This window comes from Porites lutea, chromosome 10 (assembly GCF_958299795.1).
Source record: "Porites lutea chromosome 10, jaPorLute2.1, whole genome shotgun sequence".
Lineage (NCBI taxonomy): Eukaryota > Metazoa > Cnidaria > Anthozoa > Scleractinia > Poritidae > Porites > Porites lutea.
Genome location: NC_133210.1, coordinates 15,126,222 through 15,153,238, shown reverse-complemented (window position 1 = coordinate 15,153,238; position 27,017 = coordinate 15,126,222). Strand labels below are relative to the sequence as shown.

General features: G+C 38.1%; 2 protein-coding genes across 2 annotated transcripts; one reads left to right on the top strand and one right to left on the bottom strand.

The window, feature by feature from the left end:
* Positions 1-1,167: 1,167 nt before the first annotated feature.
* LOC140950372 (borealin-like) lies at positions 1,168-15,507 on the bottom strand. Its single transcript, XM_073399583.1, has 14 exons — positions 15,315-15,507; positions 15,141-15,235; positions 14,546-14,579; positions 14,086-14,123; positions 13,139-13,203; positions 11,833-11,882; positions 11,682-11,728; positions 10,425-10,478; positions 9,594-9,706; positions 8,697-8,792; positions 6,012-6,059; positions 4,187-4,274; positions 2,951-3,040; positions 1,168-2,583 (listed from the first exon to the last, which is right to left on the bottom strand). The coding sequence occupies exons 1-14, from the start codon at positions 15,451-15,453 to the stop codon at positions 2,533-2,535; spliced, it is 1,008 nt and encodes a 335-aa protein (XP_073255684.1). The 5' UTR covers positions 15,454-15,507; the 3' UTR covers positions 1,168-2,532.
* A 134-nt stretch (positions 15,508-15,641) lies between these two features.
* LOC140950737 (BOS complex subunit TMEM147-like) lies at positions 15,642-26,951 on the top strand. Its single transcript, XM_073399975.1, has 7 exons — positions 15,642-15,781; positions 15,909-15,978; positions 17,171-17,236; positions 17,689-17,794; positions 23,703-23,818; positions 24,798-24,919; positions 25,526-26,951. The coding sequence occupies exons 1-7, from the start codon at positions 15,705-15,707 to the stop codon at positions 25,656-25,658; spliced, it is 690 nt and encodes a 229-aa protein (XP_073256076.1). The 5' UTR covers positions 15,642-15,704; the 3' UTR covers positions 25,659-26,951.
* The last annotated feature ends 66 nt before the right edge of the window (positions 26,952-27,017 follow it).

Sequence of the window (27,017 nt, the reverse complement as noted above, 5' to 3'; positions counted from 1 at the left end):
CTTATTGCCTAATGATGAAGAAGTAGCTTCTTCTAAAAAAACTTACCCAATTCAAGACTAGAGTGCACAAGCCATACCCTATTTCAGACCAACACGGTTAAAAAACCATACCCTTTGACGCCGCACATACCTATATAGCCTATATTAGGGAGTACCCCTCCCCCCCCCCCCCCCCAAAAAAAAAATCTACTACCTATTTCGCGGTTCAAGTAAAATCACACCACCCAGGACAATTACCCCACTATTCTAGGAAATAGCATCAGCGGAAGAGTCATTTAAGTTCAGTTTCTTGCTTGATTAACAAGGGTTGGCGTAATTCATCCTGTTTGATGTCAAGTTCAAATTAAAGATAGGCTAAAGATGACAACAACACAATAAACCTGAAGGAGGATTTTGACATCAATGTTGAGATTTAAATTTTGAAATTGCTGTGTTTGTCCGAGAATCCAATGTCGAATAATTTTCGTAAAACGGCTGTTCTAAAAAAAAAATGAATTGTAAACTAAAGCTATTCAGATTTTTTGGGGATTTTTTTTTAAAACAAATTTTTGGGGCTGTAGCTGTGCTTAAATTTTCTCCAGACGCTTGCTTTAGATTTTCCATATATTTGTCTGCAATTTTTCCCGGGAACTTTTAGTCAGCAGGAAAATAAATTTTTACAGAGAAATGTAGAGAAAATTTTAAAAAGTGGTTCTAGCGCATGTAGCTGCTTGTAACGCCCTCAAATGTTTTTCAGTAGAATCATGAGGAGTGAAGCTTTAGTTTATAATTCAGATCTTTTTCAGAAAAGCCGTTTTATGGAAATTATTCGACATTAGATCCTCATACAAACACTGTAATTTCTCACACGGTTGCCTACTCGTCTAGATGGCTTCCAAAATCGTGATAAGGCCCATACAATGCCTTGCAACACAATGCAATGCAATGTAATTCAACGCATTACAATACAATACATGCCTTGCAAGCAATACAATTCAATACAATATTATTACAGATGGGAAATTTATTAAGCTTGGGTCCAGTTATTACACTCGTGCCCTCTACAACATGACAGCAGTAGATAACAACCAAGTGCCAAGGTATCCAATCGGGTTTACGATAAACTTATTTCTAAGTTTATGGAAAATACTAGTACTATTACTAAACAAATCAAGTCACCAAGCAAGATAAAAGCTCAGTATTTATTAGAAAAATTCGACTATAGGAAAGGAAATACATTTTAAAAATGCAACACAAAAAGTATTTTATTTTCAGGGTCCTCCCGCCTTATACTAATAAAATGAGATATATCCGTCAACATTGTCTTTCTGCACGAATCAGCGTACGTTTACACTGCTGTATGTTATTGTAGCCTACTCTTACTTTCACCCTCAAATTCAACGAGACGAGTCTTGAACTGTGACTATTTTAATCAAAAGAGCTAACGAGCAATACCTTCACTGCGCTGTTTGCTATTTTGTACGGGCGCACAAGTACCTTTTCAGTTTAAGTCTTGAATTGTCAGAGCCTGAGAAAACAGTCGACATTTCGTGATACTGATGACGCGTCACTACCCAGATCTGGTTGGTGCTAATGATTGGCAGAAAATTTGCTTCAACCAATCGGCTGTTTTCTCAGGCTAGAAATGTAACCATTCCAATGAAAGCTATAGAGAGAAGTCATTACGTCTCGTTGCCATGGTACCAAATTTTTTGGATGACAAAAAAACCGATAAAGTCACTTAAAAGTCTATTCGCACTATTTCAAACTTCACCGATCTTATTCAATTTCATATAATTTGGCAAATCTTGGCGAAATCTTCTTTGGGACCGTATCTATCGTTATCTAAGTTTAGAAAAAGAAAGCGACAATTTTTGTGTTGTGTTCACCTACTCCATAAAGTGGGCTCGTGAAATTAGGAAGTTTCATGTCGTAGTGGTGCAACGATGCCCAAGAAATGTACAAAATAAAGTTGTTGTTTGTTAATAAAAACATATTATTTTTTGCTGTTCTCCTTGCCGTCGCCGTTGGTTTTTTATGTCATCCAGAAATAGTACTACCGTGGTAACATGAAGTCACACTTCTCTCTATTGAACAGTACTTTCCTGTGGTACTGTTTATTATGCGGTACAAGGTGGTTCTATCTTTTGAGTCTGTGGATGAAATCCTAAAGTGGGACCATTCACATCAAACGTACTGTGTAGAACGTCCTTGTCATGGTTATTGCACTGTTCATATGAATGTTTATACAGTAGAACCTAGTAAAATCGAACTCTTTACAATTTCCCTTTAGCTCCGATTTCAGTAAATTTACATCATTAACTCAAGCTAGTTTTTGTTTTCTTTGGGATTTCGAGTTAACGTCGGTAGATAAAAATACAGGCTTGTAGTCTGTGCCTTACTTTTGTGCTGTTATTGCGCTGTACAAACGAGGTGATCGAAAATCTGGAAGGCAAATCTCAATTGTTATGATAGGAATCAGCATAAATGATGGTGAATGGATGCTAACATCGTGGAAACAGTTGGAAAAACTAAATAGCAAACGAAAACTCCTCATTTCTTCTGGGCTGGGGTCGGTAGTACTAGGAGCTGAGCCAGTTTTTGCTGTAAAATAAACATAAAGAAACAAAAAAATAAATACAAAGGGGAATTTTTATTGTTGCTATTTCAACAGCCAACTTTTATCCTCCCGATGTATAATAAACTGATAGAAATTTGAAATGGTACCAGAGTTGCAAAAAGTTACAAGCAAAGATTACTTGTCAGTGAAGCTCTATATTCTGATTTAACAACGGAGACAACATGAAACTCTCAGAGAGAATTGTTTAATATCATTGGCTAACGAAACAATAGCCGGATTAACGGCGCTAAAATTAAAGCAAAGAAAATTATGGTTTCTGAGAGATCTTAGTGCTTTTATTTCAACAACATGGCGGCATAACAAGCTCTTCAGCATCTGTTAGTTACTTACCTGCAAAAGTTCAACATTTTTCCGTGCAGCTTCGTTCAAAAGAGCAGGCTGTGATGGACTCAGATGAGATGTCGAGTTAAGATGAAAAGTCTGCAACGCACAAAATGAGAAACAGTCAACCCTTCGTTACTAGGGAGCCCTTAAGCAACGACGACGGCAGTGAAAACGGTGCTAAAAAGAGAATTTTGCGTCCTTTCATATTTTATCGCCTCTATTTGGACGCGCTCAATTTATCAAATGTAAACGATTTTTACTGGAGTGAAATTCGCAAGGACTTTATCCAGGTTCAAAAAGACGGAAAAGAAAATTCTTCGTCGTATGTTCACGTCCTCTATAAAGTCGCATTAGGAGGTTTCATGTTATACTCGTGCAGTGGACGTCAAAAAAGAAGTACTAAAAAGCGTGATGCACGTGCAGTGCTGTTGTTTCGCTCATAAAACCAATTGTTGACGTTGTCGTTGTCGTCGAGTCATGGTCCAAGCGAAATACAAACACTGCTATTTCAATGGCTGGCTGTTTTTATGCATTTCAATCAACTAGTTAACTAGTAAATAATCCTTGAAAGCTTAGTAGTTTGTGCGCCATTTTCAAACTGCAAACTGGTGTTCTTAGAGGCTATAAGTTTAAGGCCCGTTAGGGACTCAATTCAGTTTCTTTAGAGAGTAGGGAGTTTAAGATACCACGGCGGCGACGGCGGAAAAGACATCGCTTAAAAAGTGACCTCTCGATCTATGAAACTTTAGCGCGATTATCCCAACTCGGTCACTATGTTTTTTGTTGGCGAACTCTCCTGGAGATAAATTGTTCAGAAAAATATCCAGGTATACAAAGAGTAACAGCGATTCGTCGTCGGGTGTTCACGTTGTCGATAAAACGTGAAATTAGGTAATTCACGTCGTAGTCGTGCAGTGACGGCAAAGAAATGTACAAAAAAGCGTGATGCACGTGCAGAGTTGTTGTTTTGCTAATCTTACCGAATTGCGTTTTGACGTTCTTGTTGCCCTCGCCGTAGTGGCATCTTAAACTTCCTGGTATTAGCAGCTGCAACGGCGACAGCATTCAAAGCCTGGAACACGTACATACACTTATGGTACGCTTTGTTTTTGTAGTTGCCGTCGTTCTTTCTAAGGGTGCCTTTTGTCCCTCGTTCGTGAAAAGACGACTTGGTTATGCTCATCTTACGAAATTGAAAATTAAAAAAAATCGAAAACTCAGTTGTAGAAGAGTAGCCCTTACCTGTCCATTACCCAGAGGAATTAACACCTGTGGGCTTGATGTTGCAGTTCCATGGTTAACAATTGGTGATCCGCTTAAGGACATGATCCTAAATAAGGGCAGAAACAAATAAGCTCGGTGCAAAAAGACCTTTTCACGGTTTTTCCAACTTTTGACATGGACAAGTTAGGGAAAATCCGTCGACACCACTGAAAAGAGCGCCTTAAAATTAGTAAAATTTCCAAGTTTGAAAGTGATTTGTTGAAAACTAACAAAGATATAGCTCCTTAAAGTCGCGAAATTTTGCAGACATTTGTGTGGTGGGGGGGGTACAAACTTACCCCCCACCATACAGACGTCTGTAAATTTTCGCAACTTTGAGGAGCTGTATGTTTGCTCGGTTACGACGTATCGCTTTCAAACTTGGCAGTTTTACTAATATTAAGGCGCTCTTTTCAGTGGTGTCGACGGATTTTCCCTAACTTGTCCATGTCAAAAGTTGGAAAAACCGTGAAAAGGTCTATTTTTATTTGCAAAATTCGAGACTATTTTCAAGCCAGTTTGCGTGCAAGATAAAGCGAATCCTGCGTCCTGATTGGCTACCCGTGCGGGCAAGATATTTTCCTTGTTCAGTTGATGCATTAATGAAGACGCAAGAGCCGTCTAATATTTTGATTCTGATTTATTCTGGCTTAAATGAAAAAAAACACTATACAGTTTCACTATTAAATAAAACTGAACTTAGCAATGAAGGACTTTTAAAAATGCAGTTTTCTTTAACGATTCTTATCAAATTTCAGTTCTGAATTTATTTGTTTATTAAAAATAATTCCTCGAGGATTAAAAAAATCCGATGCAGTTGCAAATTAAAAGGCTATTTCCGGGCATTACACGACAGTTGTTCTCTATGATTTTCTTTCTGGTAGAAACTCTAGACCTTTTTTCCTTTTATCCGGACTTTAATTCTATTTTTCAAGACTTTTACCAGTTCAGGAACAAAACAGTAAATAAAACAATAGGAATGTACATAGGCGACGGAGCAGAGGGAGCAGTAGCCCCTCCCCCCTCCCCCCACACACAAACACACGTTTTGGTGCCAAAAATAGTTGCTACAGCGCATAAATCGTTTTATCAGCATCACGCTTGGTATTACCTGCCCGGGGGGGGGGGGGGGTACTCGATATATCCCTGAGTAGGGAGGTGCGGCGCGGCCCCTCATATTCTGACCCTGTTTAAGACAAATATCGCTGATTTTCCTACCCTGTTTAAGACAGAATTCCGATTTTTGATACCCTGTTTAAGACATTTATCCTGTTTAAGACAAAAATTGATAAATCGATACCCTGATTAAGACAAAAATGATAAATTCGATACCCTGTTTAAGACAAAAATCCCGAAAAACATACCCTGGCTGGCCGCACGCCCCCATTAAGCCCTTATAAGGGAGTACCCCTCCCCCCCGGGATTACCTGTGTCAACCGCGACTTCAGAGCGCACATTTTCTGTCCTCGGTCGACTCAAGAAGTACTTAATAAGTACCACGAAGCAGGACCGCCTGAACAACTGATGCATTGTATCAAATCGGTTACGGACAAACTAGACACTACTGAGGACTGCAAAGAGGTTTGCTTGTGCCAACGAACAACGGAAAGGGCATTTTGGAAAATTTGAGAAGGGTATGGGCATGAGTGAAAGATAAGACCGCCCCCCCTCCCCAACGTTTCAAAACGCTCCTCCGCCTCTAATTGTAGTAAGTTGAAAATGTCAGGCCGTTTTCAAGAGTTCAAGAATCTGTTTGAACGCTTGTTTAGCTAGTATATAGTGTTAAGTTTGAAGTTAGGCTTACCTCTCCCCAGCTCTTGGTTCACGGAGCAAAGCAGGAGTCAAAGGCAACCTTAACGAACGTGGAAGAAAAAATGGTAAATTACAGATGGCATAAAAGACTAGAACTCAAAAAAGGAAAACAAAAACATAACGCACTTCATTTGAGTGTCAATGTATTTAGCGGGAACGTGCTAATTGAGGAACTATTTTTAGATCAAAGGACAACCATTTGCACGATTAGACAACTATTAGCGCGGATGTTCTTTCATTTACACGATGATGAACTTCATTAACATCAATGTGTAAACATCAAAGCCGACTGACAAACAATTAAATGTGAGGAAAGGTCATTAATGAATTTTGCATAAACCTTCACATCAACAGACAATCATTTCAAGAAATGCAACATTCTACGGTGTGAAAGAACAATCATTTACGTCATTTTCATAGTCAATAGCTATCCCAAAGTTACATTCAAATGGAACACATATGTCCAGGAGTTTCAACGTTCAGACGTTCTAGCCCAGAAAATTTTGCTATTTCAAACCCCTAAAATGCGATTTCAGCGTTCTGGGGAATGAATTTGAGGACAAAGGTGCGCGTTTTTCATTCAAGAAAATGTAGCTTTCAATTTATCAGTCACACACTTAATTCCTACAAGCTATGAACAATTGATGAAGACTAAATTACGCACTTTTGCACGTTAACAAATTCTGTGTAAACGTATAAAGAAACTTGTGAAAAAAAGACTGAAATACAGCATTCACATGACTAAAGCATAATGTAAAACCAGTGGGCGTTTATGAAAACACATCATAATTACGTTTTCATTCAGGTTTTATTATATATTTTTTGTTTACAACGTTATTCAAACTAGTTGCTTCTTCTTTCTAGAAAAAAGTAGCCGACCTCTATGAGCAAAGTGGCCGACACGGAGCTCGCAGTTTATCTGAGCCAATGTTAATAGGCAGTTCTCGTTCAAAATGTCATTAAGACAGTCCCTCATCTCGGCATCAACTCTAACATGGTTTCTACCGCCACGTGGTCTTTCTGCAATTCTTCCTTCCCGAATGTACCTGGCGACTTTTCCTCTTGCAGTTGACCTGTTGACTCCAAGGGTGTCCGCTACAAGCAAGTAATCTTCGTTGTCATCGTCAAACGCTCGTATTATTCTCTCACGGTGTTCTAGTGCTATTCTGTTCCTATGAGGCATGTCAAACACATGTACTGTACAGTATGTAGACCCGCTCAAACTGTTGCTCCCAATGAACAGTGCTGTGCAGAATCCTTACTTATACATACGCAGTTCGTATAAGTGGTTTCCACGCTACGTCATCGCCGCCATGCTGGTGGACGGTTACCAAAAGATCGCTCATTAGCTCGCTTTGTTTGTCCACCAGCATTTGTTCATTTCACCATTGTTATTTGTCTCCCGAGATTGCATGAAAACCACCTATACCTCCCTCAATAACCAATTTTCAATCACGCTTTCCCCCAAAATATGCCGCAATTTACTCGTACGATTGAATATATATTTACTCTTATTGAGTGCTGAAAGCGTGCAAATGATTCTTTTTCCACACCGGAGATTGTCGAAATGATTGTCTGTTACAGAAATGCAAAAAAATGTGAGAGTTTATGCAAAATTCATTAATGACTTTTCCTCACATTTAATTGTTCGTCAGTTAATGAAGTTCGTCATTGTGCAAATGAAAGAACATCCGCGCTAATAGTTGTCAAACCGTGCAAATGGTTGTCTTTTGATCTTATTGAATGCTACAACTTACGCTAAAATCGTTAATGAATGTATTTTTGCGTAACTGAATGATGTTTGACTAAAATAAAAGTTATTTCGCGTTCATGATTAAACTTTTCGTTGAAATGAAATTTTATTTTCTGGTATTGAACAACAAAAGGTGTATTTTGACGTTTTGAGGCCTAATTCAAAACTGAAATGCAAAACGTATTTTGATTAACACCGATATTGCTTGTTTCCAAGCGCTTTTTCTATTCGGGTTATAAACCCCTCCGTTAATAAACCCTCCCAAAAAACATTAAGCGATAGCCTGGGAAAACAGCCGACATTTGGTGACGCTACCACTGGTTTCCCCGCCAAATGACGGCTGAGAAACCAGCGCAGAAATTCCATACTGATGACGCGTCACTACCCAGATCTGGGTAGTGCTTCTGATTGGTTGAATCAAATTTCCCATGGGGTACGACCGATCAGAAGCACTACCCAGATTTAGGTAGTGACGCGTCATCAGTCTGGAATTTCTGGTCTCGTTTCTCAGACTTCATTTGGAGGGGAAACCAGGGGTAGCTTCGCCAAATGTCGGCTGTTTTCTCAGGCTATATAAGCGGCAGTTTACGCATGTAATGTTTAAACACGAACAGCGGAATTTTCCCACGCTTTCCGCTCGTATTTTTATCCAGTGGTAAAACACGTGTTCAGCTGTGAGTGTTTTGCACGCTAAATTTGACAGTTTCCTATTCTGTACGGTTTTTTTGGCACAGATACAATAAATACCTTACTACCTTATTTTTCGCGGTCGTACTATAAGATACATTGATGTTCCATTTCATTGAATCTTCATTCACACTTACATCTACGGACCTCGAACTACAGCGAGTCTTGAACTAAACTTGACAAAATATTTTCTCTTAAAGATAAGGTGCACGTAAAGACGGTTGTATCCAAACTTACCGTGGATCAAATTTGGGCGTTACCATTGGTGTGTTGCTATGTGGAAGACAACGTGGAGCAGGAGTCACGAACTGTCCTTTCGACTGCACTCGTTTACTAAAAAAGGGACAAAAAATTAATACAGTTACTTTACAAAACCCGGCATGGCGCACGCAAACTCTGTTGAGAAACAGGCAGTGTTCGTGGCTCTGGGGGTAACGTTACTTACAGAGTATATAGTGGGGTTATAGTGCTGCGCTACCAGAGCTACCATACAAGCGCTTGTACTTAAAAACATGGTGTAACAAACGCGCCACAATCTCCCAGCGCCAATGTAGTGCTTACTAACATTTGGCATGGTTGATGAGCGGATATTGTAATCGCTGTCATTGCCATTTTTTTAAATCAATCTTCTATGCTAAAGTGATCAGATTAAAACAAAACAAAACAAAAACGGAAACATTTCACAGCACTATGTTATTCCTTTTAGTAAAGAGCGCTGCAAAAACAAGTCGAAAAATTTAATTTACGCCGAGACGCCCTTTCAGGAAAAAAATGTACATGTAAGGAGATTTCCAAGCAGCTTTATTCATGAGAAACAGGGACGTCTCGGCACCATTAGCCTGAGAAACCTCCGAAAATTTGCGACTCCCCACGAAATGAGGTCTGAGGAATGAGCACAGAAATCCCTACTGATGTCACGTGCACTACCCAAATATGGGAAGTGCTACTGATTGGTTAAAGCAAATTTCCTTCGCCACTTGACCCAGATCTGAGAGTGCGACGTCGCAGTAAAACCAGCGATGGCGGTATCACGAAATTTTGGGTGTTTTTCTCAGGCTAGGCTACCATGGCCAAATTTGCGCTGTAGTAGCACTTAATTCTTTTCTATACCTACGCAATTTATTTTGGCCATACCTTGTGCGCTTGGTAGTTGATGGAGGTGGCATTGTAACATCACTGTCTTTGGTTTTGCGTGACTTGGTGGACCTTGTGGCTCTCTCAACAGTGCTTGGAGATGCGTCCTTCCTCTGTATAGTCAAGAGATATACATATGTAACAACCTGTCAGTTCATGTGGAACAACATTACTATTCTTCTCCAGTTGACATTATGATAATACCGAAAAAGAAAAGCCTATATTTGTTAGTGGACATGTTATAGTCATTATTTTGATTTCACAAGTTTCCATAGCAATGGTGTTAACCCTTATTTAAAAAAACAGGATTAACTTACACGTTAATTGTATATATTAACTTAAAACGAATTTGTTTTGTGACCAAATCATCGTAATCACAGGGGCGGATCCAGGATTTTTTTTAGGAGGGGGTGCACTCGTCTCTAGCTCTACTTCAACACCAATAAACCACATTTTTTTTTTTTTGCAGAATACCAGTTGTATTAGAAAACCGCAGGTCATCTCAGGGGGGAGGGGGGTGCGCACCCCCTGCACCCTCCCCCTAGATCCACCCCTGAATCAGATTTTTCAGGGTGGAACAGACGACATTTGGGTCGCAGAGAAACCAGTGGTAGCCTCACAAAATGTTGGCTTTTTTCTCAGGCTAGGGTGGATACAAAGCAAAAGAATGTTATTTTGAAAAATCTAGAGACCTCAGGTAAACTTAAAAGTACATTGTCATTTTAAAGCAACTAGAGAAAACAGCCTTCTCTCCTCACTCCTAGCCGCCAGGGATGGCAAGGAGCAACGAGAGACAGCTGTTTTCTCAAGCTATTTTAAAAAACACTTTACCTTTCTTGAACGCATAGACCTGGAAGTTGTGCTTGGTTCTAGCACCTCTGGTTCCTGTTTGCCAGAACAAATATTATTAGAGTATATTATACAGTCAATCCCCAGTTAACTCTTCCTAGGGCTGTCATTAAGATCTGGGGGCCGGGGATTTTCCCCAGCTGGCTACTATGAACGTGGCCTCCGGCTACTTTTTTAGGAAGATGGAAGTAAAATAGAACCTAAAGAAATCCCTAGCTGTTTGATTCCCCGCCTTCTTGTTGTATTTACCTGGCAACTTGAAATCTTAGTGACAGCCCTGTCTTCCACTTCTTATAGGGACAGGTCAAAGTAAAATTTTCAAATTACAAATTTTTATTAGCCAAAGAGGTTTTAATTGAATGGTACAGTAACACCATCAGAATGTCCAAATGTTATAAAGTTGGAGTCAGATTTCATCTCAACATCAATAAGTCTAGGAGCAAGGCTGCGCTCTAAGAAAAATTGTAGGGAACTCTGTGCACTGAACCTGTGAAATCCAGGGTGCCTAGTATATGATTCACAAAATTTCCTGGTTGCCCAAGAGAAAAAGTAAGGCTTCAGGGGCCACCAGGCTCTGCTAGAGTACAGTCCTGATGAGGAAATGAGTCAACACTGGATCAGACAGATCTGTAAGAAACACATCTCCCTAAATTTGACACCTAGAATTGGTTTCTGCTATTCATTAGTCATGCTATAATCTCTTGAAACAAATTTCTAAGATGGATACTTGTAACAGAGTTCTCCTGTTGGAAAAATTGACTTTATACCCCTTTTAATTATAACCTGCATTCTTGCAAGTGCAACCTTCTTTTAATACCACTTGAGATGCCAACCAGTAACACTCAGTAACACTCCTGTGGAGTGTTTGAAGTAATCCATAGAAAAATTGATAAACACAGTTCACAGGGCTCAAAGAAAGTCATTTCGACTCGTCTGGGACAAGGAGAGCTCTTTTGGCACAAGTTACCTTTATTTAATTTGTAGCCCAACTTGTCTGATGGCCAAGGGTACAGACGAGTCATCTGGTAACTAAATCATTGCCTTCTGTAAGGCAAGCAAGCAATGGCCCTGGACAAGCAAAATGTGCCAGGGTGCCTATCAGAAGGACAAGCTGGAAGGACAACTTGTCCTTATAGGCATCATCAATGCCTGCCTTGGCAACTCTCTGGCTAAAACCAGTTATTAAGATATTAATAGTTTCTTTTAACCTTAAAAAGTACACAAGGGTTAAATACTCACTGTAAATTTCACAGTTGCAAACTGATCATCTTTTTTGACTTTAAAACCTGTATGTCCACAAAAAAATTAGTTCTGTATAAAATTGGTTCCTTATTTTTAATTCAAAAGGTTCCTTGCAGTTAGAAAGAATGAATTCACCAAAACACATCACCTGTGGTAGGAGTTTTTAATGGCAAGTTACTGACTTCTGTTAAAGGACCTCTGTTGAAACAATTTAATTAAATACTGTAAATGACCGACATTGTGTAATAAATGCCTGGGGCATCTATTTAATTTTAGGGGTCCAAGAGGGGGTGTTTAAAAGAGAGGGGTGTTTATTCTCAGAACCTTAACAAGCTCAACCAAACTAATAACCTTTTGGGCAAAAAATTTAATATTAAGAGAGTTTAACAATAGTGGAATATCCACTCCAACAATTAATAAAACATGTACTTCTAGGCCACCTAGAGATCCACATCTCTCTATCAAATCGCAACATCGATGCCAGAATCCTTACTCAGGGTTATTGTGTTGCCGTTGTTAGTCTATCCTTACATTTAACTTAAGTTGACATTGAACAAGAGGAAATACGCAAAGCCTTGTTAATCAAGGAAAAAACTGAATGAATTGAATGATTTTGCTAATTCCTAGTTATTATAGTATTTTGGAGTACACTGTAACACATAGGGGGCGTAATAATATTAGACAGGGGGCATTTGTTAGAGAAGGACCTTCTAGTTCTAATACAATTTTAGCAGCGCAGAGGGGGGTGTTTATGAGAAAAGAGGCATTTATTTGGAAAGGGGCATTTATTAGGTCATTTACATGTATGTTGTAGTTAATTTTCTATCTCAGGTAATTTTTGTTTTTCTTTTGTTTTTGGGTATGGTAATGTATGCTAATGAAATTGAAACAAAAGAAACACAAAAATTACCTGAGATAAAAAATTAACTGCAACATGTACAGTATGTCAATATCATTACCGATACTATTCTAATACTAGATAAAGGTACAGTAACAGTACAGGTGTAGTTTGATTCAAATAAAAGACTGGTAAGTGTGACAGATACCTTAGAGTTAGTACATAATGTATCATACAAATTTTTCATTTTTCTGTATGTGTGCGATTTTAATATTTTAATTGTATGGCCAAGCCTACATGTATGTTGCTGTGTTTCCTCCATGGCTCATTATTTATTGTTTAACATTTTACATGTAAATCGTTGCTAAAGGATGTTTGTGAAAATCAAGTAAAAATGGAAAATGGAAACTGAATAAATTAAACCACAAACCTACTCTACCTTAAATAATTCAGTTACTTTGAAAAAAGTGCTTCCTTTTGCCAATAAAAACAACAACAACAACTACAACAACAATAATAATAATAATAATAATAATAATAATAATAATAAATTATTTATTTTTTTAATTGGAAAGGAAAAAAAACCAACATGATGTAACTGAAACAAAAAACCTACCTAACATCCATGTCGGATGCAGTATTTAAAATTGACCTTGTCATTTCACTCACAAAATCAGATGCCTAAATATACAAAATCAAATTAACTTATTATTAGTTATTATTTATTTGTCATTGTAAAATAGAAATGAGACTACCTATGTGACATTAAATGTTACCTCTAAACAAACAAATAAATAAACAAAAAGACTTGCCCATTTTCAAAACAATTAGTGCCTTTGTACTGGTAATAGTCACTGTGATTTTGTTACAAATAGTTATGGTGAGTCCTGGGACTCATCTTGTGAAAAATCATGAGTCCCAGTTCAAAAACACGAGTCCCTGGGTCTTTCTTTATGTAACCACACAGTTTAATATAAATACATACAGACTCAAAATTCTGTATTACAGTTTACTGAATAAATATTTAATAACATATATCAAAATATACTCCTACTATTGTCAAGCACAACAAAGACTAAAAGAAATATGCACTGTTAAACAGCAGCCACATGAACAGCCACAGAAATTACACAAACAGGATGTTCTACAAAAACATCATTCTTCAGATCAATCAATCGATCTTGACGTCCTACAGAATGCATACCACAAATTATTTTGCATCTTTGAAGATTTTTATGCACCAGGTATGCAGGAAACAGAGGTACAAACAAAATCAATGGGTAAGGTCAAATCAATTAGTTTAATTTTAGTCTTGATTTCAAGCCATTTCAGGGACCTTGGTTTGCCTTAATCATGGCTGTGCTCAAAGATAAATAATTGGGAGATCTACCGAAACACTAAATTCTTCAAATCCAAGGTGCTCATCATACATGACTAGCTATATGCATGTGAGTTTGGTACAAAAACTTAAGCCCAAGGGCAAAAGTAAGTTTCCAGGGGCCCACTAGGTCTGCTAAATTGAAAATTGAAAAAAATAAAAATAAATAAATAATGTGAACATACCTCTGTAAAGGCATTATCATTCACTTTACCACCCTCAGCTGAAACAAATGGACACAATCAAGAAACCTTTTGCAAAGTGAGATTCAAGATAAATCTCATATTTCTTTGAAATATTGAAAATCTAATACATGATAGTTTTGCTCATGATGAATTTCATTAATGATCAAGTGGGCAACAATCAGGACTTTTTTTAGGTTGTGTTCCTTTGGGATGATCCGGATCAGGATCAGTGATCCGAGATCACTCGGATCATGGTAGATTAAATGAACCAATGAATCCACTCTGGACAAGGTTTGATCTACCATGATCCAAATGATCTTGGATCACTGATCGTAATCCGGATCATATCAAAGGAACGCACCCTTAGTTTCAAAAACTGAACCATGAAACAATGCATGCAAAAATTATAATCTAACAAAACATGAACTGACCTTAGTTAAATAGAAATGACTGTACATACCTAAATAATCGCTCAATTTCATCTTTCTTATGTCCTGTTAGCATGAACCAGAAAGTAGGTATCAAAAATATAACTAGCACGATTACAGTGTGTTCCTCTCAAGAGTACCCATTTTTACCAGCCAGTGCCATATGAAGCATTACTTATAATGAAAATTACTATTACATAAAACTAACTGAGATTGTCACTAAGAGCAATCTTTCATGAACTGAGACTGAATTTTTCTGGTAACACTAATAATCAGGTTTTTACTCTCAGAGTATTACAGAGGTGGGCGTTCAACTCAAACTTTAAGCCAACAGTTCTGAAACCAGGATGGGGAAAAAACCTTTTTTTCCCAAAAAATATGAACATCCACGAGACACCCAGTCTCTCACCCAAACATTTCTCGGTGAGGAATGCATGACAAAGACCTAAGAACGCATGTGATAACAGGAGTTTATTTCCATCACAAGTCTGTAATTTATTTTTGCCAGGGACGCATGATCTCGAAATGATGTTATGCGTGGATACATTGCTTTAAAAGTGGTCTAGATCTTGTTTACCTATCTAAATTTATCAAATTAATACTTTCTATCATAAGCTTATAACTTACCATAGGAAGTTTAAGGATCTCCAGAGAAAAGGCCCCCTTCACTTTGCAGATCATATCATAACCTCTAGCTTTCATCTTTTTTATTCTCTCTTCCACTGTGAACGGAAAGAGAGACGAAAATGTAACATACTTTCTCTTAACGTATTTTATAAAACTTTTGGATCAAAAACGAACCTTGTGTGTTTAAATCTTTCAAGTAAACGTCCAGTTTTGCTCGGCGCTCATCAGTGTTCATTGACGTATCTAGTTCGCCTTCAGGCAGCATCGGTCGCATCCGATTCGCATTCTTCCTGGTCTTTTTTCTTCTAGGCATTTTGCTTCAACCAAAACGGAAGAAATATGTGATGTTTCGATAATTTTTAGAGCTTTTTTTTATCAAAACAACGATCGACATTCAAAGCCCGCCAGTTTGAATTCAAAAGTAGCGCCGCATTTTCGTGAGCCTGCGATCCTATTTAGATTTCTTGCCTGGCTACCTAGTATGCCAGGTTACAAAGTAGTCCTTCCGAAGCCATCTTGTTCTTCAAAAAGAATATCTTTCTTTCAAGACTTTATTTCTACGAAATGACTTTATTCCATTTTGGAAACTGCGTAGCCTTAGCATACTTTCCTTACTTCATTGTTTACAAATGTTCTGGACTGTAAGTTTGCAGGAATTTCAGTATGATATTATGTTCAAGAAGAATGGGCGGTCGCGTGAGAGTCGCGTGTTCCTCAATCGATGTTTGATGAAGCAATGAATTTTGTCTTTCTTTTTCTGGATCGTAGCTCTGAGTACAGTGCCTTTTGGAGATGTGTGAAGGCAGGAGCCGCTTACTTGGTCACTCAACTTTGTAAGGTAAAAAGAAAGGCCAGACTATTTCACACTTCATTTTAAGGTGGCTCGACCCAGTATTTTTGTAGCGACACCTTCCATCTTTGAATCTCTTATACTTAAATAAATTGTTCTTTACTGTAAAAGCCATTACAACACATGTATTGCACATAGATTAAACTTTATTGTGATATATTATTTTTTGGGCGGTCGGAATAAATATCACGTAAGTATAAGAGATTCAAAGATGGAAGGTGTCGCTACACCCATCTGCAGAGTATGGCAGAACTCGACGAGATCTCGCGCGTGCAAGGCCGTTTTTAGGCCCTTATTGCTTATATATTTTTAAAAAACTCTCGTGTACACCTGCCATACTCTGCAGACTGGTTGTTACAAAAATACTGAGTCGAGCCACCTTACTTTGACTCTATAAACTTGGCTGAAACTACAGAAGACAACATTTAATAATTTTATGGCAAATTTAACTGTGAAAACAATTTACAGTATTTTCTATTTTTCAAAAAGGAGTGCAGTGAAACAGCAATGGACCCTCCCAGGATTTTTTTTTTTCAACTTCTCATATTGATTAGAAACAAGTGTAGCGAAACTTGCAAGTTTGTGCCCCCACCATACAAAGTAATGTCTGTAAAATAATTTATCATTAATTTTTCATGACTTTTGCAGCCAAATCTTGGCACATTTTTGAAATAGCGATGTTAAGTGAAAAACGATCGTTTTTAGGTGATTTGTCCAGAATATTACCAATGTCAAGTATGTTTCTTAGCTGCTCCTTTTCAAAACGTTCAGTGTGACTATGTCCCTGTTGTGGTTTATTTTTTCCATTGTTTATTTCCTCTTCTTGTTAAACTCATTATCATATGTCATTACCATACCTCAAAAACAAAGGGAAATAAAATTTAAACCAAGAATAAAATTGAACTACAATATATCCATGTACTTCACAGGCAGCTAAATAAAATTGAAGAGAGCCTAGCATGAAATCCAGGATGCCCAGCGCGTATTTTTTTTTATGTTACCTCGAATCTCCATAAGACAGAAACCTCTTTAAGACAAACAGTAGGGGCCGGTCCTGAAGGTGTCTGTCTTATTGAGCTAGTTGACTGTATTGAAACTGGCAAGGTATTCTTTAGTTATTACAATGTATTTTGTATTAACAAGAGGTGTGTGACAGCTTTAAATTATGTTCTTTTTTCAGATGTTGGTTCTTGCAACATTTTTTCCCACATCAGATGTATCTCCAGGATACATGGACTTCATGGGGGTATGTTGTTTCCCTTTTTGTATCTAAAGCCATTGCATACAATTTGATTTTAATTGATTAAAACAACGGCATTATGACTACAGTCCAACCCAGCTTTGGGGACACCAGCTTAATACGGACACCTCATGTTTACGGACAGTTTGCTTTGTCCCTTGGGAAAGAATGCCTTTACATTTTTTCTCTAAATTCAACCTGCTTAATACAGACGCCCCATGAATACGAACGCTTTCTATGGCCCCCTCAGTGTCCGTATTAACGAGGTTTGACTGTACCTTGTTGTTGTATCTATTTAGAACCATTTTTTACAGCCTGCGGGTGGCCTAAGATGGTTATAGTTTAGCCCCTCACATCTGCTATCATTAAATTTATTTCCCTACATTAGAAACTTTGCTGAGCAATGCTGTAAAAAAGTTATTGAACTCACTAGTAGTTTTTCTTATTTATCATTTTAGGAATTTCTTCGATCCACAGTAGACATAGCAGATCTTGTTGGTCTTCATCTGGTGATGACCAGAATTGCTGGCAAGGGTGAACTGAAAGTGTTAGTGGCAGGAGTAGGTATGATCAGGGTTCTCAATAAGAGCCAACGGCCGGCAAAATTCACTAGCTACCTACTTTTCTTTGAAAATTCCCCCTCCCCCCGCCCCCCCCAAAAGCCAAAATTCAATGATGTCTATGTTCTGTTCAAACACTCTAATTTTTGCTCGATAATGCTGGAAATGCACTCTAAGAGGCCCAGATCTCAAATTTTTTCCGAAGGGCATGCTCCAGGACCCCCCCCCCCCCCTAGTAAATTGCGCTTTCAGCGCTCGCAAGTCGCAAGTCGCAAGTCCCTTCCATGCCTACTTTAAAGCTTTTATTCCTAATTATTATGTGTCTGAATCATGAGTGGGAAAGATGAGTGGAATCCTGCATTCTGATTGGCTACCAGAGTGAGCGAGATGGGGCCTTTCTTGCCCTTTCATGATTTCCATTGGTCCCACAAGGAAAAAGTTGTCATTTTGGCCTTACAATAAATCCTTTATTGACCAAGCGAGTTCGGTCATGATGGCTGAATAATAAATATCCTCGTTCTTTTTTGCGATACAATCACAAAAAAAGAACTTGGCCAATATCCAGGCATCTTGATCTCACACTTGGTCTGAATCGACCGGCCATTAATGCCATCCAGTGACATCATCACTACCCAAAAACTGGGTAGTGATTTTGATTGGTTGATTGTCTAAACATTCGCATAATTATGAGAAATTTTAGTGGGATTGTCGCTTGATATTCAGGAGATCATATCCCTTGTATGCTTTCATGGAGTTCAAACATTTTGATAATCTTTATCTTGAACAACAAAATTGCCCTTGTCTTCCGAACTGAAATGCTAAATTGAACTGCGAATGAAGAATCATTACGGAGAGTCGGTAGGTTTTTCATTTAGAGGCGCTTTGTGGTTTTGGCAGTGATTTTGTTTATGCAAAGTTTCTGAGACCAATGTTGTAATTCGACCTCCTAGAGCTATTTTCACCGTCAACTGTATTGATTCTGTTAGCTCTTCTTTCTTGTTCCCTTGTTTTTTCTTCGTTACTAGTAAGGACCAGATAGCTTCTTTCAGGGTGCAAAGAAAGTCAGTTTCACAGCTTCCCATTCGGGCAAGCTGTAGCTAACATGTACTAGCCTGAAAGTCATTTCAACTAGCCCGAAAAAAATTTGATGAGCAGGATTGATTACAGTTCTTCTGTTATTTAAATTCCCAAAAAAATATCACTTGCCAGTAGGGCAAGTTAAAAACAGAATTCACTAGCCGGATAACAAAATCCACTAGCCCCGGGCTATCGGACACTACTTTCTTTGCACACTGTTCTTTTCAATTAAAGCAAATCATTGTGTTTTTAAACTAAGTGTTCCGTGTGTGTACTTATTTCATTGTGTGATTGCAACCGAGTTTGATTATGGAATTAATAATAATAATAATAATTTAAAATTTATAACGCGCCTTTTCCATGCAAATATGATCAAAAGCGCGTGACAACTCGTAAATGTTAAAAGAAAATAAAAACTATAATGAGCAAAATAATTAAGGCCAAGAATAAACAATGCTAAAAATTAAATAAAGATTAAAAAAAAACACTAAATATGTTACATAGTAGGTAAAAAAAATTACAAGTCATATCAAAAGCTAGTCTAAAAAGATGCGTTTTTAGTAAAGATTTAAAACGTTCTAAATTGTCCTCAAGATGGATGTGAAGGGGCAGATTGTTCCATAAATTAGGGGCAGCAGATGAAAAAGCACGATCCCCTGAAGTCTTTTTCAGTTTTAAACTAGGATACTTTAAGATAAGACCGCTAGCTGAACGGAGATTATAGCGCGGCTGTTCTTTGATAGCAATCAAATCGATCGAGTAACCAGGTGCATGACCGTAGATAGCTTTGAAAGTAAAAAGAAGTATTTTAAAATCAATACGAAATTTGACAGGAAGCCAATGTAACGCACATAGTACTGGTGTTATGTGACTGTAGCGAGGGACATTAGATATAAGTCGAGCAGCTGCATTCTGCAAGCGTTGCAATTTAAGTAGATGAGCAGAGGGTAAACCAAATAGAAGGCTGTTGCTGTAATCTATACGACCAATGATAAAAGCATGGACCAAAGTTCGTGCAGACTCCTGGGACAGATATTTTCGGATACGCCGAATATTGTATAAATGGAAAAACCCAGATTTACAAGTTTTTTGGATCTGTTCCTGGAGATTCAAGTTAGAATCGAACCATGTCCCTAAATTTCTTGCCACAGTGACAGGAACAACGTCAATGCTTCCTACAGTAAGGCAGTCAATATTTACTTTGGAAAGTTGTTGTTTTGTACCAATCAACATGAACTCAGTTTTGTCATCATTAAGTTTGAGCTTATCCGTAAGCATCCACGTACGAATGTCCGATATACAGCGTTCCATGGCAATGACTGCATCAGTCTGATTAGTAGCCGTGTCAGGACTAAATGACAGGTAAAGCTGAGTGTCATCAGCATAGGCATGTGCTTCAGGTAGATGGCATTTGATGACTTCAAACAGTTTGCTGGAACAAATGGTAAACAACAATGGCCCCAGACACGATCCTTGTGGAACGCCATAAGGAAGCTTAAAACTGTCAGATGTAAAGCCATTTAGCAAGACTCGTTGCAACCTGTTGTTAAGATAAGACGTAAACCAATTAAGGGCGGTGCCATTAATGCCAATATTTGACTTAAGACGAGCAAGCAGGATATTGTGGTCAACAGTGTCAAACGCTGCGCTCAAATCTAGGAGAACTAGAAGAGTTACATGCTTGCAATTCATATTCATGAGAATGTCATTTTGTACCTTCAGTAGCACTGTTTCTGTGCTGTGACCCTTTCGGTAAGCAGATTGCGAGGTTGGATAAAGGGCGAATCGACTCATATGACTGTGAATTTGGTTGAAAACAGCGCGCTCTGTCAATTTTGATATAAAGTCCAAGTTACTGACAGGGCAAAGGTTATTCAACTGCGTGGGGTCTGAGCCAGGTTTCTTAAGGATTGGAGTAACCAGAGCTTCTTTCCATTCCTCAGAGAAATGGCCGCATGATAGCGAAAGATTTATAATTTGTGAAATAACAGGCAACAGCAGGTCAAGGCAGCCAACAACCAGAGACGTTGGCATCGGGTCCAACGGGCAGGACTTCTTAGCAGACTTACGAATGAGCGCAGAGACGTCGTTTTCCGAGAGTGGTTGAAAGGAATGAAAAGCATGCGTATCATCTACTTCCTGATCAGGAGGTAGCGCATTGCGCGCGCTTGGTTCGATGTCTACGGCATCAATATCAGAACGAATTGTATCTATCTTTCAAACGAAAAAACCACCGATGTCATTGGCTAGTTTTGATTTGTCCTGATAATTAGGAAATGAAAACTCCTCTTTCTTAGCAAGGAGTTGTTTGGTAGCTCTGAATAATCTTTTATGGTCTGTGCTATTCTCATCAATAAAGTTAGTGTAAAATGCCTGCCTGGCCTGGTTCATGAGGTACGTCACGCGGTTTCTGTAAGACTTGAAAATATTCAAGTCAGACACAGATCTCGTTCTCCTCCAGGTTCTCTCAGCCTTACATCTCAAGCGTTTAGCGGCCTTTATCTCGTCGTTGTACCAAGGCACTGCAGGTCTAGCTTTCACAGTCTTAGTCTTAAGTGGGGCGTGACAATCAATGACTTTGGAAAGTGTAGTGTTGTATCTGCGTACAAGAGCATCCAGGTCACGTGGATCTTCTGAGTGAAGATGCACTTGCAGATCCGGTGGATCACTGCATAACAAGGAGTCAGATAAGTCCCGCTTAAGAGATTCAAGATCGACGGATTTCAGCTTTCTGTAGACAACGTTCTTAGTAGTCATGCAAGGTCTGTCGGGCTGAAGTGTACAATAAACAGATGCGTGGTCAGAGATAAAGCGATCAACTACAGGGACCTTATTTAAGATGTCATCGCTAGAACGGGTGATAACGAGATCAAGTGTGTGACCCTGAGTTTGCGTAGGCTAAGTGATGTGTTGCTGGAGGCCAACAGACTGTAAAAGATCTAGTAGTTTGACTGAGTCAGGATCATGGGGGACGTCGACGTGGATATTAAAGTCACCAGCAATCACAAGATGCCCTTTGGAGAGAAGTATAGATTCTAGGTAGGCAGAGAACTCCATGAAGAAATCATTAGTTGAGACTCTGTGATCAGCTGAATAAGGTGGACAATAAAGAAGGACAAGCCGAAGATTGAGCGAAGGTGATGAGATTGTCCATTCAGAGTATTCAAAGGATTCTTTCCCGCCAGCATCAATCCTTCTGACAGATAGCGAATCACGGTATATCAAGGCCACTCCACCACCACGACGACCAGTACGTGGGCGATCAGAAATTTTGTATCTGACCGGGCACAATTCAGCTCGCACAGCAGCGTCGTCAGTAGTCAGCCAAGTCTCAGTGATCGCAACAAGGTCAGCCTTGCAGTCGCATATATAATAAAAAAGGTCAGCAGTCTTATTTTTCACAGAATGAGCATTTAGCAAGCACAGCGACAAGTGTTTGTCTGCAACAATCGGTGCCAAGGCAGAATAACGACGAACACTAATTAAATTGCTAATATTCCGTGACAAAGATGACAGTTGAGTTTCATGGTTATGACTTCTGCGAGTTGAAACAATCACCGGGATTCCTTTGGGTCCAGGATTCAATTTAAATACCAAATCACCAATAAGCAATGGATGGAACGATGCCGATGTGTTGGAATAATATGCACAAGGACACCTGTAACGCCTGATCCTAGGCCGTCTGAAGAATATAGGATAATTAGCCGGTATATACACCAAACAAGCATTGTTATGATGAGAAGGTGCGATGGTGTTGTTCCAACACCAACAAGACAATGGGTAATCAACAGCAATTCCGTAAGCATTGTTCACAGGCTGGGCCAAGCAACGTAGATTTGTCAGAGTCGGCAATGCAGAGCAAGGTAAAACCGACTCAATAAGAGTCGAAATAAACTCGAAATAACTCCTGCAGAGGCACCGAACTGTGACAAGTTGCTTTAGATATTCTCGATCAGGATAAAGACACCGAAGGGGTAGTAAAAAGAGCAAAAAATCGCAGATGGAAAAAGCACGTCCGCCCTTCATTATTATATTACAAGCGGTTCAGAGTACTGCATGCAGTTGATAGTTTGAATGTTAAACATAAATTACGATCCAAAAAAGTAAAGCCATTCTGTATCATGCAGACATTTCCAAACAATATTTCTTGGTTTGACACTTGAAAATCATGCTTAACTTTTTGCATAAATTAAAGCAAAGGAGTAGTTACGTCACTGCATGGCAATAAACAGCCAGTCGATTCAGACGTTACTGAGGGAGTAATAATGACTCGAAGTAATCGGATAAAATTCAGGCTACATATTTACATGTTTCATATTTTCATCAAAAATTGGGTGCTTATATATTTTCAGTCAAAACTGGCAGGCTTGACCAGTCCAGTTGTGAAAAGAATTTCATCATTAGTCAGGACTATCCAGCCTAAAGCTATTCTTCTAGAATAATTTAAGGATGCCCAGTGCTCTGAAAGTGTGAAATCCATAGTGCTCAGCAGAAAATGTCTAAGAAAAACAACGACAACAACAAAAACAACAAAAACTAAGATTTCCTTGTTACCCAAGAGCAAAGGTAATTTGCTGTTGGTCATTGGGCACTGTTAGAGTGCGGCCGTGATCTAGGCAGATCAGTCTATTCCTAAATTAAGTATAGCAATCATGGTTGGATTTTAGCCTGGCAAAACTCGTTAAAAAAAGCCTATTATTTCGGTTTTCAAAATGAATAGTCCAGCTGACTTTTGGTGAATGGTCCTCACAGTTCATTTGGTACATAAGACATTTTCTTTTTATTTACTAGAGGTGAGGTAAAGTCTGGTTTATTTTTATTCTAATCCTGTTTAGGTTGGGCCACAGCAGAGGTGGTCATGACACGCCTTGTTCCCCTGTGGGTTGGTGCCAGAGGAGTAGAGTTTGACTGGAAGTACATACAAATGAGTTTTGATGCAAATGTTAGTCTTGTAAGTAATCAATTTGCATCAGCCCAGGATAAAAATTTTTTTCAGGCTTTCCAAGTTTTATTTTGGCCTGTTATCTGATGTCTATGTTGGGGATCAATAATTTTATCTGTGGTTTAAATTTTATTTTTCTTTGTTTTGGGGTATTTTAATGTATAATAACAAGTTAAAAACAAAAGGAAAGAAATTATTTAAACCAAATTCAACCACAACTTCTAATTATTTTTCTATTATTTTTCAATAATTAAAATAAATAATAACGTAGTCTACAGCATGCTTTGTTCTAATAACTTGCATTAACTAATATTTTTAGTTAAGAAGAATACATTTCTTCAGTATCAGTCATCAATGATAACTAGTGCACAGTGTACTGTTCTAGGAAGCTGGGCATGCATTGACTGAGTGGGTATCAACTTTCCTGGCTGAAATATGGCCCTTACTTTAAAGGAAAGAGAGTTCGAGAGCCAAATGGCCACAAATATCCAGATTTCTTCTACCTTCAAATACCACCAGAAAGCTGAGATTAAAAAGTGCTCTACACAAATGAACAAAATCCATAACAAATCTTTTATTAATCACTGTGATTTTTTACAATCCTTTGCATAATGTGGAAAAAATAACAAATTAATGAAAGATTTTTATATTTTTGTTCTTGGAAACATCAATTGATGTGGAGCCTCTGAAAAAATTTATTGTAATGTTGTAGCAAAAAACCAATCTAACTACAATGTAACAGTGTCCTCATCCAAATCTAGAGAACTCACATACCGGTTATTTGCAGATTTTACCTCTTTTGCAGCGTTACACTGTATGTCACCTCATGGAAATATCAGATACATGTCATTCAGACTGTACTAATAATTTTTTTGCACTTTACCAAAATCTCTTCAAAATTCATTTAATGCAATACTATCTGTAATAATTAATGGTCACCCTGTTCTGCTATAGAGTAAAATTAATGGCTCTGTGAATTTTTACATAGGTACAGCACATCTCAACAGCAGCTTTAGTTTGGCTCTGGAGCAGGACTGATCTTCAAAAGTCCTTTCTTCCACTAGTAATGGTTTTCATGACATTAGCATGTTACAGGCCCCTTCTTATTGAGTAAGTGCTGTCAGTATTCAGTTAGTGATAAAAATAATGCTAAAAAATTATTCATTTTTTACAAAATACATGTAACTTTAAAACAGGTAGAAACTTGTGAAGGGACTGCTGATGAGGTTTCCACTTCACATTGGAGTGGATAACTTCCACCAAAGGGAGTAAATGCATGAAATCTCGAGTTGTGCAAAAATATTGTACATATTTTCAGCTAAGGTACTAAGTTTGAGAGTGATCTCAATAAATTAATGAACAAAGGCATGGCTCTGAATTTTTACAGAATTTTGTAAAACGGGAGGAAAGTTTGTGGCCCCAACATAATTATCTTATTGCATTTTGCTAACAGTGTTTGTCTTTGTTTAATTTTTATTGTGACATATAAGTTTTAAACTTGGAATCTTTAGTGAATTAATTTAAGGTGCTCTATTCAGCATTGTTATAACTGGTCCCTGTGAAAAATCAAAGAAGTATGAAAGGACCTTTGGCAAGAGGAAGAGAGAGAGATCCATGACTGTATGTTAGCCCAAGACAGATTCAAAGTTGTAATTATTTTGAAAATCGTGAATGTTATTTCAGTGGCTCAAGTGTTAATTTAATTTTGTTTTGTAGAGTCTTAAGCCATGTCTTTGGAATTCACTCCTGGAGCTTGCTGTTGTTAAAGGCAACCTTCACATCCTGCATTGGAATTGTAGCTCTTCAGTTGTACCTGACACTAACTAATGGCAAACAAAACAGAACATAAATGCTGCTCCTTCTCTTTATTTATTGACCCTTGCTTGATGTCTATCAAAAAAAATATGTGTCAAACCATTATGATAAAGCAGTGGGAGAAAAAGCTTGACTTTTTTCAATAGACCTCTTTAGCATGTATGCTTTGGTTTCCCAATGTAGGTCATGTGATAGTATTCTAGGGAACTGCTTCATTCAAATAATTCATTGTATCCCCTTTGCATGTATAAACATAATCAGTTTTATGAAAAGACAAAGGAGCAATTTTCTCTGAGACCTCCACTGAGATGAGAAAAAACACATACAAGCTACATGTAATGAGGTCTATTCCAGCTCTAAGAAATGACTTTTAACACTTGTATCATTCATTTTATTAAAGTCAAGTCTTTTTTGCCATCCCTTTCTGTGAACAATAACCTCACATAGGCGACAATAAATACTTAATTATCCTCCCCCCTTATGGGGCTTTTCAGGGACAATGAACCAGTAATTCAAATGGAACAGTTGGTTTTACAAACTGATGCAAAAATGTAATGGCCTGACAGTAGGATAACCATTAATATTCGAGTCAGAATTGTATTGACTTAAGCTATAGATTGCAGTACTGAAATTCTATTGGAAGGATGGAGGTTAGAACCAACATGTACACAGGGTTCACAGGTGCCTAGAAAGTCCTTGAATGTCCTTAATTAAACTTTGAAATAAAAATTCACGACCTAAAAAGTGTCTGGAAGGTTTTTAGTTGCTTCTAGTAAGTCCAAGAAATTTGAGGCTTAATTAGGGAGCCTGGAGCATATGTAGTACTAGCTCAATTTCAACTCTGATGGTGCTTAGCATATCTAAGGGGGTGCAGGCATGTTCCACTGGAAAGTTTTAATCTCCTGAAATCACTGGAAACACGTTTAGTTCTATCAATATTATTCATCCTGAGAAAATTTTGTCAAATTTTTATTACGGTACCATTGTTTTCTTTTAGTTTCCTGCAAAATAACGTGAACATTAATTTACAGTGCAACAAAGAAAAGAAAAGTATTGTGTTTGCTTTTAACACAAAGATTATAAATACTGGGGTACTTTTGTAAATGCAGAAAAAAAAACATTCCCGGCGAAATTTTTGTTGGGGTTATAGTGCACCCAGCTCCATAGCTCCTCTGTTCCTATCACAGAGCTGTTACTTCACACAACCCAGATTCTCAAGTGGCTTTAGAATACACTGCAATAAATTAATGTTACTGGCAAAATAGCAGCAACACAAATGGTAAAAGAGAATTTAAAAAAAAAACGTTATTAAAAATTATTGCCTTGATTTTGCATGGAGCACTTAATTAAATAGTGCTTTTATTCTTGGTCAAAAAAGGTAGGAACCCATCCT